Source organism: Pelodiscus sinensis, chromosome 1, assembly GCF_049634645.1.
Source record: "Pelodiscus sinensis isolate JC-2024 chromosome 1, ASM4963464v1, whole genome shotgun sequence".
NCBI classification, from domain to species: domain Eukaryota; kingdom Metazoa; phylum Chordata; order Testudines; family Trionychidae; genus Pelodiscus; species Pelodiscus sinensis.
The window spans coordinates 117003109-117018371 of record NC_134711.1 but is presented as its reverse complement, the minus strand read 5'-3'; the positions used below and the strand labels follow the sequence as shown (position 1 = coordinate 117018371).

Sequence of the window (15263 nt, the reverse complement as noted above, 5' to 3'; positions counted from 1 at the left end):
TATTTTATCAAAGGTCTAATTTTTTAAAAGATTTTATGACACATTTTGTAATTTAAAAGAAAATTCCTTAGGCCAGGTGTAAGGGGAAGGTCGACTTAAAATATGCAACTCCAGCTATGTTAATTACTTAGCTAGAGTCAACGTATCTTAAATTGCGTTTTTGTGCCATCCACATGGCAGGAGGTTGATGGGAGCAAACACTCCCATTGGTTTCCTTCACTCGTGAGAAGCAGGTCTATCCGTGACAATGGGGGAGCCCTCTCAGTTCAAATTAATGGGTCTTTACTAGACCCGCTAAATCAAACTCTGGAAGACAGAATGAGGCAGTGCTGATCTTCTGTGCACTGTAGACATGGCGTTAATAACTACCATGATTTTTAAATAACACCTTTTTCATTTATTTCTTCTTTCTCTCTCACCCCATTCTTTTATTTTCTTCTATTCTGTAATCTCTTCTAGTGTCCTGTCTTCTTATAGGCTACAAGCGCTTTAGACCTGCAGTCTACAGGAATAGCTGCTGCTCCAGCCACCTCCAGGGCCAATGTTCCAGCTGCTGCTCCAGTTGCCTCTGGACCACTGCTTAGGCATCCAGGACCAGCTGAACGGGCCACTGCTTGGTTGGTCCCCAGGGCCAGCTGCCTGGGGCTGCCCGAGGAGCAGTTGGTGAGGCTGGCCTTAGGCCTACTCCAGCAGCAGCTACTGTGACTGGCTATGGAGCTGCTTCGGGCAGCCACACACATGTCGCTGCAGAAGTGATAGAGGTCACAGCAAGGCATGGAATCCCTGACTTCCATGACATACATGATAGACACGCAGCCTTAGTTATTCAGTATGGAAGTCCTACTATGCATTAACTTTACATTATAAGCTTTTGTCAGGATTCTGTATAGTTGCAAAAGGCAACTGAAACTGCTTGAAACATTTTCATGAAATAGGTTTTCATTAAATTTGGCCTTTCATCAATGTTTTGATTTTTTTGCTACAATTTTTTTTAATTGGAAAGTGGACCATTTAGCCTTTTGGTTTTTAAGTTTATTATTGTCCCACACCCTCCTCCTTTATTGGCAAAAAAAGTGGGAAAATGAGGACGACTGGAAGCAGGAATAAAAACAGGGGGGGGAAAGAAAAAAATCAGCAAACATTAAAAAAAAGCCCGAGTCCACATACACACACACTCTCCCTCTCTCTCTCTAACAGGGTTTGTGATCTGGTGCTAAAAACAACAGTGCAGACATTCCCACTCAGGCTGGAACTTGTGCTGAGACTCACTCCTGCTTCCCAGCCTAAGAGGGAATGCCTACCTTGCTCTTTTTTGTGCCGGAGCATGAGCCGGAATTTGAAGACTTGGGCTCTGTCACTTGCTACCACAGGGTTGGGTTGTGTAATTTTTAGAGGGCATGTACCTTTGCTGAGATGCTCAAATCTAGCTATCAGGTACGTCCACATGGCCCATGGCAGCACATCTCTCAGTCCAGGTCAACAGACTCAGGCCAGCGGGGCTGATGCTAGTTTTCTAAAACAGCCACGTCGACAGTACTTTGAAGTTGTGACTTGGGCAGGGGCTCTGGTTCCGAAGCTTGGGTGGGTGGAGGGTTCCCAAAGCCCAAACTCCAGTCTGAGCCATAACTTTTACGTACTGTCTAGAGAAAATCGCTATTTTAGAGAGCTAGCACAGACCCACTAGCCCAAGTCTGTCAAAACGGGCTTGGACACTCTGCGGTGGGCTTGCTGTAGACTTGTTCACAGGGACCGAATTTCAGGCACCCATTCTGGGCGCAGAATTGAATTGCAGCCAATGACAGAAGTCACTATTTTCCCTCTCCAGTTCAGATTTATTCAAGTTACTATGAGAGGCTCCCCCAATACCACAGATCTGGCAATTTTTCTTGAAACTAGAAAACACTCTTTTTTGTTGTTCTTCATCAATATACTTTTAGTTCAGTGTCCAACCCTATAGCCTTAGTCCCTAAGGGTATGTCTACACTACCCCGCTAGTTCGAACTAGCGGGGTAATGCAGGCATACCGCACTTGCAAATGAAGCCCGGGATTTGAATTTCCCGGGCTTCATTTGCATAAGCCGGGCGCCGCCATTTTTAAATCCCGGCTAGTTCGAACCCCGGCTAGTTCGAACTCCTCATTCCACGAGGAGTACAGCTAGTTTGGATTAGAAGCCTAATCCGAACTAGCTACTCCGTGCCGCTTGTAGCCGCGCGGCACGGGGTTCGAACTAGCCGGGATTTAAAAATGGCGGCGCCCGGCTTATGCAAATGAAGCCCGGGAAATTCAAATCCCGGGCTTCATTTGCAAGTGCGGTATGCCTACATTACCCTCCTAGTTCGAATTAGGAGGGTAGTGTAGACATACCCTAAGAGAAAAAATTAATGGGCACAAATCAGATATTCGAAATGGTAACACACAGAAACCTGTTGGGGAACATTTTAACTTGCCCGGACACTCACTAAGGGATCTAAAAGTGGTCATTCTCTTACAAAATAAAGAAAGAACCAACCAGAGACAGAAACTGTGGAACTGGCCTTCCTATGCAAATTTAACACATTTAATCAAGGACTGAACAAAGGCATCTCTTGGATGGACTGTTATATTCAACACCCAAATGGTATCAAAAGTTAAGCATCAGATCCTTACAGCCCACTCTATTAGCCTGATCTAGCACAGACATTTTAATTGAGAGGGTTTTTTCTTTTCTTTCCTTCTCCTCCCCCTCTCCTTTCTTTATCTGCTTTATAATTGACCCTCTCTGCCTCTTGCTCCATATTTGTCATCTGAAGAAGTGGGTTGTGCCCATGAAAGCTCATGATACTAACTATATTTTTTGTTAGTTTCTAAGGCGCTACAGGACCTCTCATTTTTTAAGCTTTTTTTTTAGGTTACAGACTGACACGGCTGCCTCTCTGAGACTTCTAACCCTACAGCAGTGACACATGCTCATGTAGCATGCTAGGCACACGTTTTACCAGAAAGTACCGAATTCTTGCTGTGCCAATCCACAGTTGTATCATTGTTTTTCTTAGTTTGGGTGAAGGGAAGATGAGGGTTTAGTCATATGATCCTTCTTTTTCAAAGCGCAAACAGTAGCTTTAAAAGATGATTAACGGCCCTACAAAGAAACTACAGTATGTGGTCCTGACAACACATGGTTCCTATTTTTGTTATTCGGATGAAAGCGTACCATGTCAATTTTCTTTTCTTGTGATTTGGTGGTTGTCACTGACCTGTATGTCAGCTGACACAGTTAAATCAGAAATTAGCATGCAGTCTCTTTAGAAGCCAGACACATGGACACTGCATATAAGAGAGACTAACAGTGCAGCCCACATGATACTCCATTAAACAATGAAACATGTGACTTACTAAAAAACAGAGACACATCAGCAAATATGCCCAAGGAAGTTTATGGTATTTAACTCCTAAACATTAATTTTATTGTACTGTATGAGGAACCAATTAACTGAGAGTTTCATTTTTATTGGTGGGAGGGGGAATATTGCTCAGAAAATGGAGGAACAGTAAATTCAGCATATTTTAATTTTATTAGGCTTGGCTTGTCCACCTTCTCACATATTTATGCCTATTTTAAGGCGTAATTAGATATTTCATCAATAACTTTGTGTGCTTATATTATTTAGGAAATTTCCAGCTGCAGTGAGCTGATATGTAACAATCATACAATATACCTACTGTATAGTCACATTTTCCCCCAAATTTGATATGGTTGAAGATGTAATTAAAGTGCTTTCCAAAAAACCTAAGTGGATGACATCTGACTGGGAACACAATGTGATTTGTTACAACAAATTTTCCATAGGGGGAGGGAAGAAAGGGCAAAGAAAAAGAAAAAGAGTTTTTGTTTCCAAAATTTGGCATGTGGCTATAAAAATAACAAGAGGACCAGCAAGTAGAACACCACCTAGGGACTTCCTAAGAATTAGTGAATGACCTGGAAAACATATTTGGTAGCAAATCAGCTCTTCAACCATTTCTGAAAAGAAAACTGGAAAAAAAAATCCCCACATATAATTCAAAGTGTCACATGCACTTCACATTAGAACACTGAATGTTGTTGACCCACCAAGCTAGAAGCATTTTTCACACTGGATTGCTTCAGTAATAAGGTGGGGGGCGGGAGTGCCATGTAAAATGTTAGTGTCATAGGCTTTTCAACATTTTTCTTTTCTTTTCCAAAAACCGTCACCACACAGGTGAAGGTTTTTGAAAACAAAAACAAAGCAGCAAAGGGGAAAAACTCTCCTAAAACTCACCTTTTATTTTGAAGGATCTCAATGTTCTTTAAAAAGTATGGGGTATATATTATAGCTGTCAGGGAACCCCACACTAAAGGGTATCACAGAACCACGCTGTCTCAAAGGGAGTACTAGAAGGCAATCTGCCTGAGACCCTTCTGCTCCTTAGGTTTGTTGGGGAAATGCTGTTATATCTGCTTACCCTTTTTTGCAAGCGTCTCCCCCAGCAGAAGCTCCTCTGCTCTGACAAGCACAAGGCTTTGGATTCTCTGTGGACTTTACATGTGACTTACAAAAAATGAAGAGGGTGATTCCCCTACCCTCATTCTCAGTTAACTTAAGGGGAGTAACAAGTTAGCTCTCTAAATACAAATCTATGCATACAAGAAGGAACATTTTGTTCACCATGGAAAAGAAGCCACTTCTGAAGTGTAATGCAACAACTTTTAGATAGAACACAGCAACATTTCACATCTTATCACTTTGCACTTACATCATGTTTTATATTTTCAAAGCACTTTACAAGCACCAATTAAATGATCCTCTAAATGAATATCCCAATGCCCACCAGCACTTTAACTGCCATCATGTGTAACTTTGCTCCATGCTGATCCACACAACAGGGGGCAACTCCTGGGTCTAACAAAGTCAATATTAAAAGTCCCTTGACTTCAACGGGGTTAGGATTTCCCCCACAGCAGCTGAAATGCTGGAACCATAAGTACTTCAACCACACGGGCGCTCCTATACTTGGTACAGTGAAAGCTCTGTTATCCAGCACTCATGGAGAATGGAGGTTGCCAGTTGATTGAATGTGCCACATAACAAAATTTATTGCTCTGTTCCGACCCGCAATCTGCAGATCCAGCTCCCAACAGCTCGAGGTAGGCTGATGGGGAAGGAGGCACCTGCTGATGACATCAGCCAGCAGTGTCACCTGTCAGAAGCCCTGCAATGGCCAGCAGGACAGAGGGGAATCAGGTATGCGTGCCTGAAGACACGGTGGCTGCGGGCACTGCCGATTAACGAAGTTTTCCGATTAGCAGAATGCTGGATGATTCACTGTATCACCAGTGAATCTGACCTAGTGATAGTAATAGTAGGATATTTTAAGGTTAAAGGGTACAGTGTAGGGAAAGTCAGAAAGTTTAAATGAGTTGCTTAAAATCACACAGCACACCTGTGTGGCAGTGATCAAGAGTTTTTCCACTACATTAGAGGAGGAGAAGTTTGGCTCTTATCCCTGCGCTCAGTCCAAGGAGACTTGCTGAGCCCCTGGGTGAGGTTGGGGGGGGGGGCTGCTTTGCACTCCCAGAAGGGGTGGAACTGTGGGCACCCAGCCTTCAGCATTGCCTGGCACACATAAGGGCCCCTCCCCACCAGACCTTAGTGCCACCCAGAGTGCGCCATGGTCCCTCCCACCCCAGGCCTTAGCACTGCCCAAAGTGCACCATGAAGCACTCTAGCAGCAATTTAAGGGCCCAGTGCACCAACTGCCACCACCATCCCTGCAGTAGCTCTTTTGAATTGCTAGGCCCTAGGAAAACTGGCCCTCTTTTCCCCCTACTTGTTGGTGGGCCTGGCTCAGTCCACAAGGGCAGTGGGTTGCAACACTCTTTTGATGGGGTCGCCATGGCAAGCATTCGATTTGTTGGATGCAAAGCTGAAGCCCACGCACCACCAGGGTTTAGATTACTAGCCTCAAACATAGGGCTGAAGCCCTCGGCTTTGGCTTCTCCCTGGGACAAGGGGCTAGGGTTGGCTCAGGCTTTAGTCCCCCTCCCTCCTGGGGTTCATTAGTAATTGTTGTTGACAGCAATTGTTTTTATTTCTCATCCTACATATAGATGGTGTTTCATTATCCATCAAAAGCAGATATCATGCACACAATATTTTAGGATTTCAATTTTTTATAATAAACTTGAAATGTTTAGCAAAGAGATGACTAATGAATAGCCATTATTTTTACTGCTATTCATGGAGAAATTCATGAACAGTGTATTCTCACCTTGGCACATCAGCAACTTCTTTTTCTACTAAGAAACAACTACTTTGGTTATAAATAATAATATCAAACATTTTAAGCAATCACACTAGAAGCTAGGTAGGGAGGCCAGATAGCAACCAGAGCCATGGATCAAGAATTCTGCTTAATTTTCTTATTACAAATCCAATACTACTAGAAGATTTTTATTCAAGTCCAAAAACTTCATGCTTCTTTCTGCCAACTTTACCACTACACAATATGCCGTAGAGAAAGAAGAGGAAGTATCAACTTGTTTAGATGATCCATTATTAAATAAAACCATCTGTTAAAAAAAACACAACAAAACAAGCCATCCCATTTTTTAGGAAGATAAAGGAAAGAGATACACGTAGTGCCTTGAACTAGAAGTCAGGAAACATGGGTTTGATAATCTGTTCTGCCATCTCACCTTGGGCAAATCACTTAATCTTCCTGCCTCAGTTTAACCCTCTGTAAAATAGGAATGATCATATCACATACTTTTTGCAAAGTACTTTGAGACCCATGGATAAAAATACTAGATATTAGTGAATTATCATTATATTGGTATTAATATCTCATCACACCAGAATACCATACTAATCAGACAGCCAATCTACAGTGGATACGCTCCTTTTACAATAGCATGTCACAGCAGCTCTTCAGTGAATTTCAAGAAGGAAGTAGAAATTAGAAAATAGTATTTTTCTCACCAAAATGACTCCTCCCTCCCCAGAAAGCAGTTAGTCCTCTGGGGTAAACGATTTTAAAGGGCTGGCTAATGAATTTGACCATATAATTCTCACTGAAGCTAATGGGAGAAACAGATAAACTCCAGAAAACCAGGCACTTCTGTTGGCCAAGAGAAAAAAAAAGGAAAGCAATGAAACAAGTTGAATGAAACAAGTAGTTGTACTGAATAAGATACTGATATGTCTTCTCAGCTCAGTAATCTAAGGTCTTTTTTGCAATATGTTGGGCTTTAACTTTCAAAAAGTGAGTGGTGATTTGGGATGCCTTCATTATTGGATGTCCCAACTTGAGAGCCTTTAAGGAGGCCTGACTTTCAGAGAGCAGGCCACAGAAGCTTCTGAAAACTGGGCACTTTCCAGCTGTCTCAAACTTGGCAACCAACAATAATCAAGGCACCCAAAATCACTAATCCCTTTTTGAAAATGTAGCCCCGCTTTTTATCTAGATAAAACTCCTTGCCCCCCATCTATAAATTCCCCATTTGTGAGTAAATGTTATATGAAACTTGCTAGCATGGGGTTCTTACCTGTTTGTCAATAGAACTAAGAGTCTCATGCAGTTTTTCATTCCTAAATGCAAGTTATGAAAGCTAGTAAGTAATAGAATTGTCACTTGGGAAGTCTATACATCAGTCTTGTAAAATTTTCATGAAACACATTCAGCTCAAGCTTGAAGATTAACATTTTCAAAAGTACCTCAATGACTTAGGAACTTAAGTTCCATTTTCTAAAGTTACTTAGAAAACGGGGCTAGATTTTTCAAAGGCATTTGATGTGCCTAAAAATGTAGATGGGTACTTAGTTGAGATTTTCAAGTATCTAAGCAGGTAACGCCTAACATGGAAATCAGTGGAAGTTAGGCACATAACCGTCTTAGGCTGTTTTGAAAAATCCCATTTGGCACCTGTCTGCATTTTTAGATGCCCAGAAATAACTTTGAAAATCTGGTTACTGGGATCCTAAGTCTTTGTGAAAGTCAGTGGGACTTATGCTGCCAAGGGCCTAGGACACTTGAAAATTGAATGCAGATTCTTAAGTCACTTGAACACTTTTGAAAATTTTACCTAAAATTTTGTCTGTTGTTTATCATGCTTTACCATTACAACTGACAAAAATGGAGAAGAGATGGATAGAAAAGGGAAGTTGTTTTAATTGCCTGTCAAAAAAAACCCCTATTACTTGATAGAAGCATACTACATTTTTCAAGGATGCTGTGTTTTTCATTGCTACAAGCTTTCCAGATATAGCTGGACCAATATATGTCCTTGTTTACATTAAATTGTGAGAAAAAAATCCTTTGGACTACCGATCACTTCCCTTCAGCTTCTCATTCAAACTCAGTCAAACATGCCAGGGAATCAGCAAACAGAGAGCTGTCTTTTTCCACTGGCTTCTGCTCAGTCTTAGACCTTGGCATGCTGTTAATTTCAAGCCTTATTGCCAGGAGCAGCGGCAACATTGTTCAGTTTTTTTCATTTCCAAGGTTACAAAAATATGTGATGTCATATGAACTTCATGGATGTGAGGTACTATGTGACTATCCTACTGTTAATTTACTAACAGTTAGAAGAAAACCCTCTCCAAGTCAGACTTCATTAACACGGAACTAATGTAATCTGCCAGATACGTCTAATGGGGTGTTTTCTTGACCTTTTCCAGGCCTACAGTTATGGTAGCATTCATATTCAATGTGGCTTTCGGTTACATATTCTGCAATGTGAATCACTATTTCTCCCATTTGAGAACAAGTGGGCGTGAAATCACTGGAAGAAGTGAAGGAGCCCATGCGTTGGCACTGCAGCTGCTGAGTGAGGTGAAGTGCTTTGAACAATGATTTCTCAGTACTGATAACAGACTATAGTACACCAAGATGATGGGTGATGACCAAAGGGAAAGGGAACTTTGCCCACAGAAACCTTATACTGGATCTATAAAGTTAGAAAAACAAAAGCATCTCAAATGGCGGGATGAAAAGTATCACCACACAGTCTCTTTGCATTCAAAATTTAATAAACCGCTCCACTGGCGAGCGCTGCCTAACCAGAAACAATTGACGAATTCATGAGTTAGTCAATGATACAGATGGATACAGTGATGCGGACATAATAAAGCTAAACAGAGACACTAAAGAGAGAGAATGGTAAAACAAGCAAGTCTTAGATAACAAGATAGGAAACTGATGTCAATAGAGTTAGATAAGCACAAATGCATGAAACAAGGTTTATAGAATTTATGCTGAAGCTCAATCAATTCAATGAAAGGGAGATTACTGATTTATTTTTAACCTATATTTATTCTTATTTTGTTGACAGGAACAAGAGATCCTATGGAAAACTTAAATAAAACTGTTAAAAAAAATCAGGATCCGGTAGTGACAATAAAGCTTTCAAAGATTTAAAAGATGTTACACAGTTTTTAGTCTTAGACTCTTGTAAAATATACTTATGCTTTGTGTTAGTCCATCAAATTGAGAGACATATGCTATCCTTGATCTTTGTACAGAACTCCCGTAGAGATGAATGTAAGTTCTGTTTGTAAAAAGAGGGTAGAATAGGCCCTTAGTTAATAAAAAGCAAGCAGGCTGCTAGAGGAAAAAATATACTTCCCTACTATAGTGTTGAAATTTATTGGGCCATTTTAAACAACTTCCTCTTTAGATTGAAAGAGAAGTATCTGTGTGTGCCAATGAGCGTGTTCACTGTACAACATAGTCAAGAATTTCAAAAGTAAATAGTGATGGTCAGTGCCCAACTTGACACACTGTAAAGGGATTTTCAGAAAGGGCTGAGCACATATCCTATGAAAATCAGGACCCTTCAAGGTGCACACCCACATTCACTAGCAAATTCTGAAATTCTTGGCCATTACATCAGTGAACATGTAAGAGATTTCCTGGCAAATCTATTCTCACACTATTCTATAAATCCTAAATTCAGCTAGGTGGGTCTGTCACCTCAAGGCAGTAGCAGCGATATATCTGATCTAGTGACTTAGTTCAGCATAACTATGGGACAACCTGGTTTAAAACTCTGCCCTCTTCCCACTTTCAGCTGGAAAATCTACAGGACTTACTGCATCCTGCCTTGTAGCTGAAACCAGGAGGAAGGAGGAATCCTTGCTGAGCAGCTGCTGCTAGGGTTCGTTGGTCTGGAGGGAACACTGGAATCATCAATGGAGGCAGCTGACCTTGAACCTGCTGAACAGAAGGAGGGAAATCAAACCTGGAAAATCTTCTGGAGATCACGCTTGTGTATTTATTTATTTATGGCTTCAGGCTAGAGCCATGGTGTCCAACATGCTAGCCACTAGCCACGTGTGGCTTATTGGACGGTTGAGTGTGGGTGCTTCAAAACTGGTTGGACAACACGGGACTAAGAGTATCCTCCTATGTTGTGAGGGGGTTCCAATAACATCAACAGTTCAGCTGTGTTAATTACAACATGCCCTGCCACTAAAGGCACACTTATATTTCATTTCAATTATTTCCCCCCAAACCATAATATCTTAACAACCATGGCTGCAGTTTTTATCTATCTTCTCTATCACAGTGCTCCAAAATTACAATCATATACATAGCACCTTTCATCCCAAATGAAATGATTCTAAACACTTTTCAAATATGAAAGACATACGTGTGTGTTGGGATATACGTGTATATGTATACATTACACACACACATATATGCATACACAGACATGCTCTCAGAAAAGGCCACAAACACAACCAAAATACTTTGCTCACACGTGAAATGCAGCCACGCCTTGAGCGTCTGCTGTTTCACTTTGCACAGCAATGCTACACAAAAGTGTAGGGCAGGAAATGAAGACTATTATAATGCAAGTGAAACTAAAGGAGACTTTAGGCAGACAGAAAGCGGTCATTCACATCAGAAATTCGCCATAACACAACAGCTAACACTACTACTTTTACAATGTTTTAACAGCATTTTTGAGTACTACAAATGGTCAGAATGTTGTTTTCACATATCTTGTAGAAGAGGAGCAAACCATTTAGTAACTTAAGTCATCAGCAGAATGACTGGTTTTAACAATAACAACAACAAAAAAGATGCTAATAAATGAAAGCTTTGCCTTTCAGGAGAACAGTCAGTAAAAGTAAGGATGACCGAGAAAACCTTACAAGAGAGGTCATCAAGACAGACCACAGAAATGTGGCACAGATGCGTAAGAGATACAGATAGGCTGTTATAAATTAAAATTTGGTTCATGGTGTGATGTATACAGTGTTAAGAATGATGGTGACTGTGTGTGCAGATATTGCACCTTTACAGCCTGGGATATCCTGTTAGGTGAAGCTCACAAGATGTATTGGTTAGAAATTGTTGCAGCTAGAGACTGAACTCAAGACTAAAGCTATGCTAGATGTAGCACCAATCACTGTGTTAACTCACTTCATTCTGGCTGTTATTTTACTCTCCTTGTTGATAGTTATAAAGGCATATTTGGATTTTGAGAGAGAGAAAATATAAAATTCTATTTCTTCCTCCTTACATTCAGTCTGGAATTGTCCCATTTCTGCCTTGATATTTCTTTAAGACAAAGTAACTGTATTCTTTTAGAACAAAAATGAACAGCCGTGTGGAATTTTTGCATAGTACTCTTCTTCGGCAAGAAGCCATGGAACTTTTTTTTTAAAATGGTTTCCAAGGATGAAAGTGACTTTGCCAAGCAAAGAAGCTTCAAAACAGGACTCAAAAACACTAATAGAAAGACAGATGGTTCTACTAAGAGCTTTGCTGCCAAAAAAAAAAAAAAAAAAAGTTAAAAAAAAAAGGCGAAAAAATGGAGTGATGTTATTGAAGCTGACTGCAAAGTTCTCTGATGACTGCAAATACTCTTGTCCCATTGCAAGTGTTAACTCTGCCTCCAGGGCTAATATAACCAAAGCGCCACACACACACACAAAATTGTCATTGCCAAGCCCCAACAACGTAGCACAAGTCTGCACTTGATTCCAAATGACTGCCTGATATGCTAGCAAAACACTGCACTAAAAATGTCTACCAGGAAAATGCCCTTCATTCTCAAAACTGGCTGTCACATTTTCTTTTTCAAATTCTCCCTCCTAAGTACGCCCTGTAAGGGGGCCTTAGAACCCTCTGATACAACTGTACTTTTATAAAGGGGGTTAAAAACAGCGGAGAGGTGAGGATGGTTTGCATGGATACAGAAATAACCCAGTCAAAACAATGTAATTTCCATTCCAACCTGGAATATATGTAGCACCAAATATCTGCATTTCATTTCCTCCCAAAAATAAGTGCAAATATTATTTCATTTTAAATCAGATTACTTGATACAATATAAAAATGCATATATTATGACTAACCCTTCCTATGTCTCATTTAACTACTGCATTTTAACTTTTATACAATATATGTTTATTGTTAAATACTGTTGCTAGGATACAACTTTTTAAAATTGTAGATAATTCAGACCCTCCCTTTTCAGTTTTTTCTCTTTAAGGTTTTCTTTAAAATTTTTAAACCAATGCCTTGTTATTTACAATTGTTTAATAACAATTTCTCAGATGGTTCCTTTTCTACTGAAGCTGACCCCAATTCAGTGCTAGTTTCAGACCTTGCCTTATGTATAAAGATAATGAAAGTAAATGCACACATTTATATGTACATAACACTTTTATACAAGTCTGTACCCTTGATAGTGTCTTCTCTCCTGACCACTCATAGGTGACTTCTTAGGTGTATGTTCCCCAGGGGAGGGACGATAAGTTATATCCAGACTTCCAAAGTCAATATCAAAATTCCCATTCATTTTAAAGCTGGAATGTCCTATGGATCGTTCATATACATTTTCTTATAGTGCCCTACACATGCAGTCTCTATCCTAAGATCTTTAGATGTTGCTGCAATATAAATATCATCACGTGACTTCTCAATGTATCACGTAGCTTTGCAATCTATCTTATAATGGTGCACCACTTTTCAGGTTTCCAGAACTACTATTGCATTATATAATCGATTATACAGGAATGTTGCAAAGTCATGTGATGAACTGCAATTATGCATCTTTTACCTCTTCATCTTCACTCTGCCCACTTGTTTATCTGCCCCAAGATTCACTCACAGTTTCTAAACCACTAACTATAAGACACCTACAAAGAACCCAATTAAAAAAAACCCTCAGCAACCTTTCCCTGCAATCCACCCTGACTAGAATTGCCTCCATCAAAACAAACCTGATACATGTAATGCCACACAGCTAGAAATGGGTATTTCAAAACCTTTGGAAAGAAGATTCCTAGCTTTTCAATATGACTCATGGTACTTGCTTCCTACCCTGGAAAATCCCGAGATACTGGATACTGAAGTCATGACATTAAAATGCAGAAAAAAGATATTTGTTGCCATATTTAGAGCTGCTTAATGTATGTTAGTTTTATTTGTTCTGTCATTCTGAGCTATATACCATTGGACTGGCAGTAAAGAAAAAACCTATGATACATCAAATAATCCCAATACAATTTTTAAGCACTCTCTTAAAACATACCTAAAATACCTTTATTTTAGCATATATAGAATATACAGAATATTAGTTGATGTATGCATGGAATGAAGGTTTTCTTAATTCTCACTCAGCATAACTTTGCATCCCCTTCTCTGCCACTTCACCTCCATATAACCCTTCCTTTTAAGGTTTGTTCCATTTATACTTTTATGCAATGTATCAGTATTTGCATTTTCTATCACAGATGGGGGACAGAATGAGAAAAAAATGAAATAAGTAAATTAAATAACCTAAAGGGGAAGTTAATAAGTTATATTAACTGAGGTGGTTTATTTTCAAAGTTAGCAATCATTCTTTTTCTTTGTCCCAGTACCCTTTTCCTCCTCAATGGAACTCAATGTGTCTATCAAAAGATATGAAATACTTGGAATCTTAGTAAGGAAAAGATGAGAGAATATGGGAATAATGAACTATAATATTAGCAAGTCACTGGACAAGAACACAGATATTTTCATTCATGGGCCTCGGACCAGTAATTTTGGAAAGAAGTTCAATATATATGATGAAAAGAGAACAGACGCTTCTCAAAAGTTTGGATTATTAGAAGTAGCCCCTGCAGAGGTGGGTTGTGGACAGAGTGTAGGAGAGACAGTAAGGGTACGTCTAGACTACAGGGTTTTGTCGACAGAAGTTTTGTCGACAGATACTGTCGACAAAGCTTCTGTCGACAAAGAGTGTCTAGACTACAGCCAGTTCTGTCGACAAAGCAAGCTGCTTTGTCAACAAAACCCTGTAGTCTAGACACAACCCTACATGCAATAACACCTTCTGTCGACAGAACTCTGTCGACAGAAGGCGTTATGCCTCGTAAAATGAGGTTTACCAGCGTCGACAGAACTCAGCGGTAGTGTAGAAGCAGGTATAGTTTTGTCAACAAAAGTCCACTTTTGTCGACAAAACTCTGTAGTCTAGACACACCCTAAGGGTTATCACATTTAACCCCCAAGGAGATTACTTAGATTCCCAGGGCTCTGTCTGCGGGCAGCTCAGGGAGAGGCACTGAGTTTGCCTTGGCTCCCCCTCCCTACCAGGGGCAGAGTCTGCCCGGCAACCCATAGGGAGTGAGATGCCCCTCCCAGGGAGTTCAGGGGGGGGAGGAGGAGCCATGGTTGGAGGGGTCTGGAGCAAGCCAGGGAGGGCTGACTGTGTGGGAGCTAGTAAACCCCAGGCCTGCATCCAGGGTTCTCTCCCCCCCTCCCCCCAAAGAACTAGCCTCTACGGACCTGAATGCAGGATCCCTCAGCTGGGTTTTATTTCTCCACTATTGATTCCCAGTTTATGGAGTTTGCTGGGAGGCTTCCCCAGCCAGGCTGAGTTGGCTCTCCAGCTCCCTGGGTGAGACCAGTCACCACATGGTCAACTCTGCTCTGTCCGCTGGTTCGGGGCTGCTGCCTGCTGTGTGTGTGTGTGTGTGTGTCTGAATGCTGGGGTAGGAGATTACAGTTTGAATTTTAGTGCAGTTGTGTGGCCTTCACCTTGAGCCTTGCACCCCTTTGTGGTGAGGGGAAATCCTGGGACCGAAGCAGCCTGATTCCTGCCTGAGGAGGATCTCTGCCAGAAGAGAGCAGCCCCTCTGCAGGGACTGAGTCATCTCTGAACCTGAGACTCATTCATGGAGTGTGTGAGTGCACCATCTTTTAGTTAGTAAGTCAGGGAATTTGTTTGATGATTTTATAACCTGCTGCATATTAAACC

The 15263-nt window shown here is 40.8% G+C and overlaps 1 protein-coding gene across 12 annotated transcripts in view; it reads right to left on the bottom strand.

Moving 5' to 3' along the window:
- Positions 1-15263, bottom strand: part of SOX5 (SRY-box transcription factor 5) — an 897303-nt gene that overhangs the window by 114607 nt on the left and 767433 nt on the right. For 8 of the 12 annotated variants that reach the window (XM_075898182.1, XM_075898188.1, XM_075898174.1 and 5 more), the window contains one exon: positions 10093-10216. In XM_075898182.1, the coding sequence (XP_075754297.1) occupies positions 10093-10216 (124 nt within the window). The remainder of the gene's footprint in view (positions 1-10092; positions 10217-15263) is intronic. The other 4 variants (XM_075898147.1, XM_075898209.1, XM_075898138.1 and 1 more) reach the window with 1 other exon arrangement.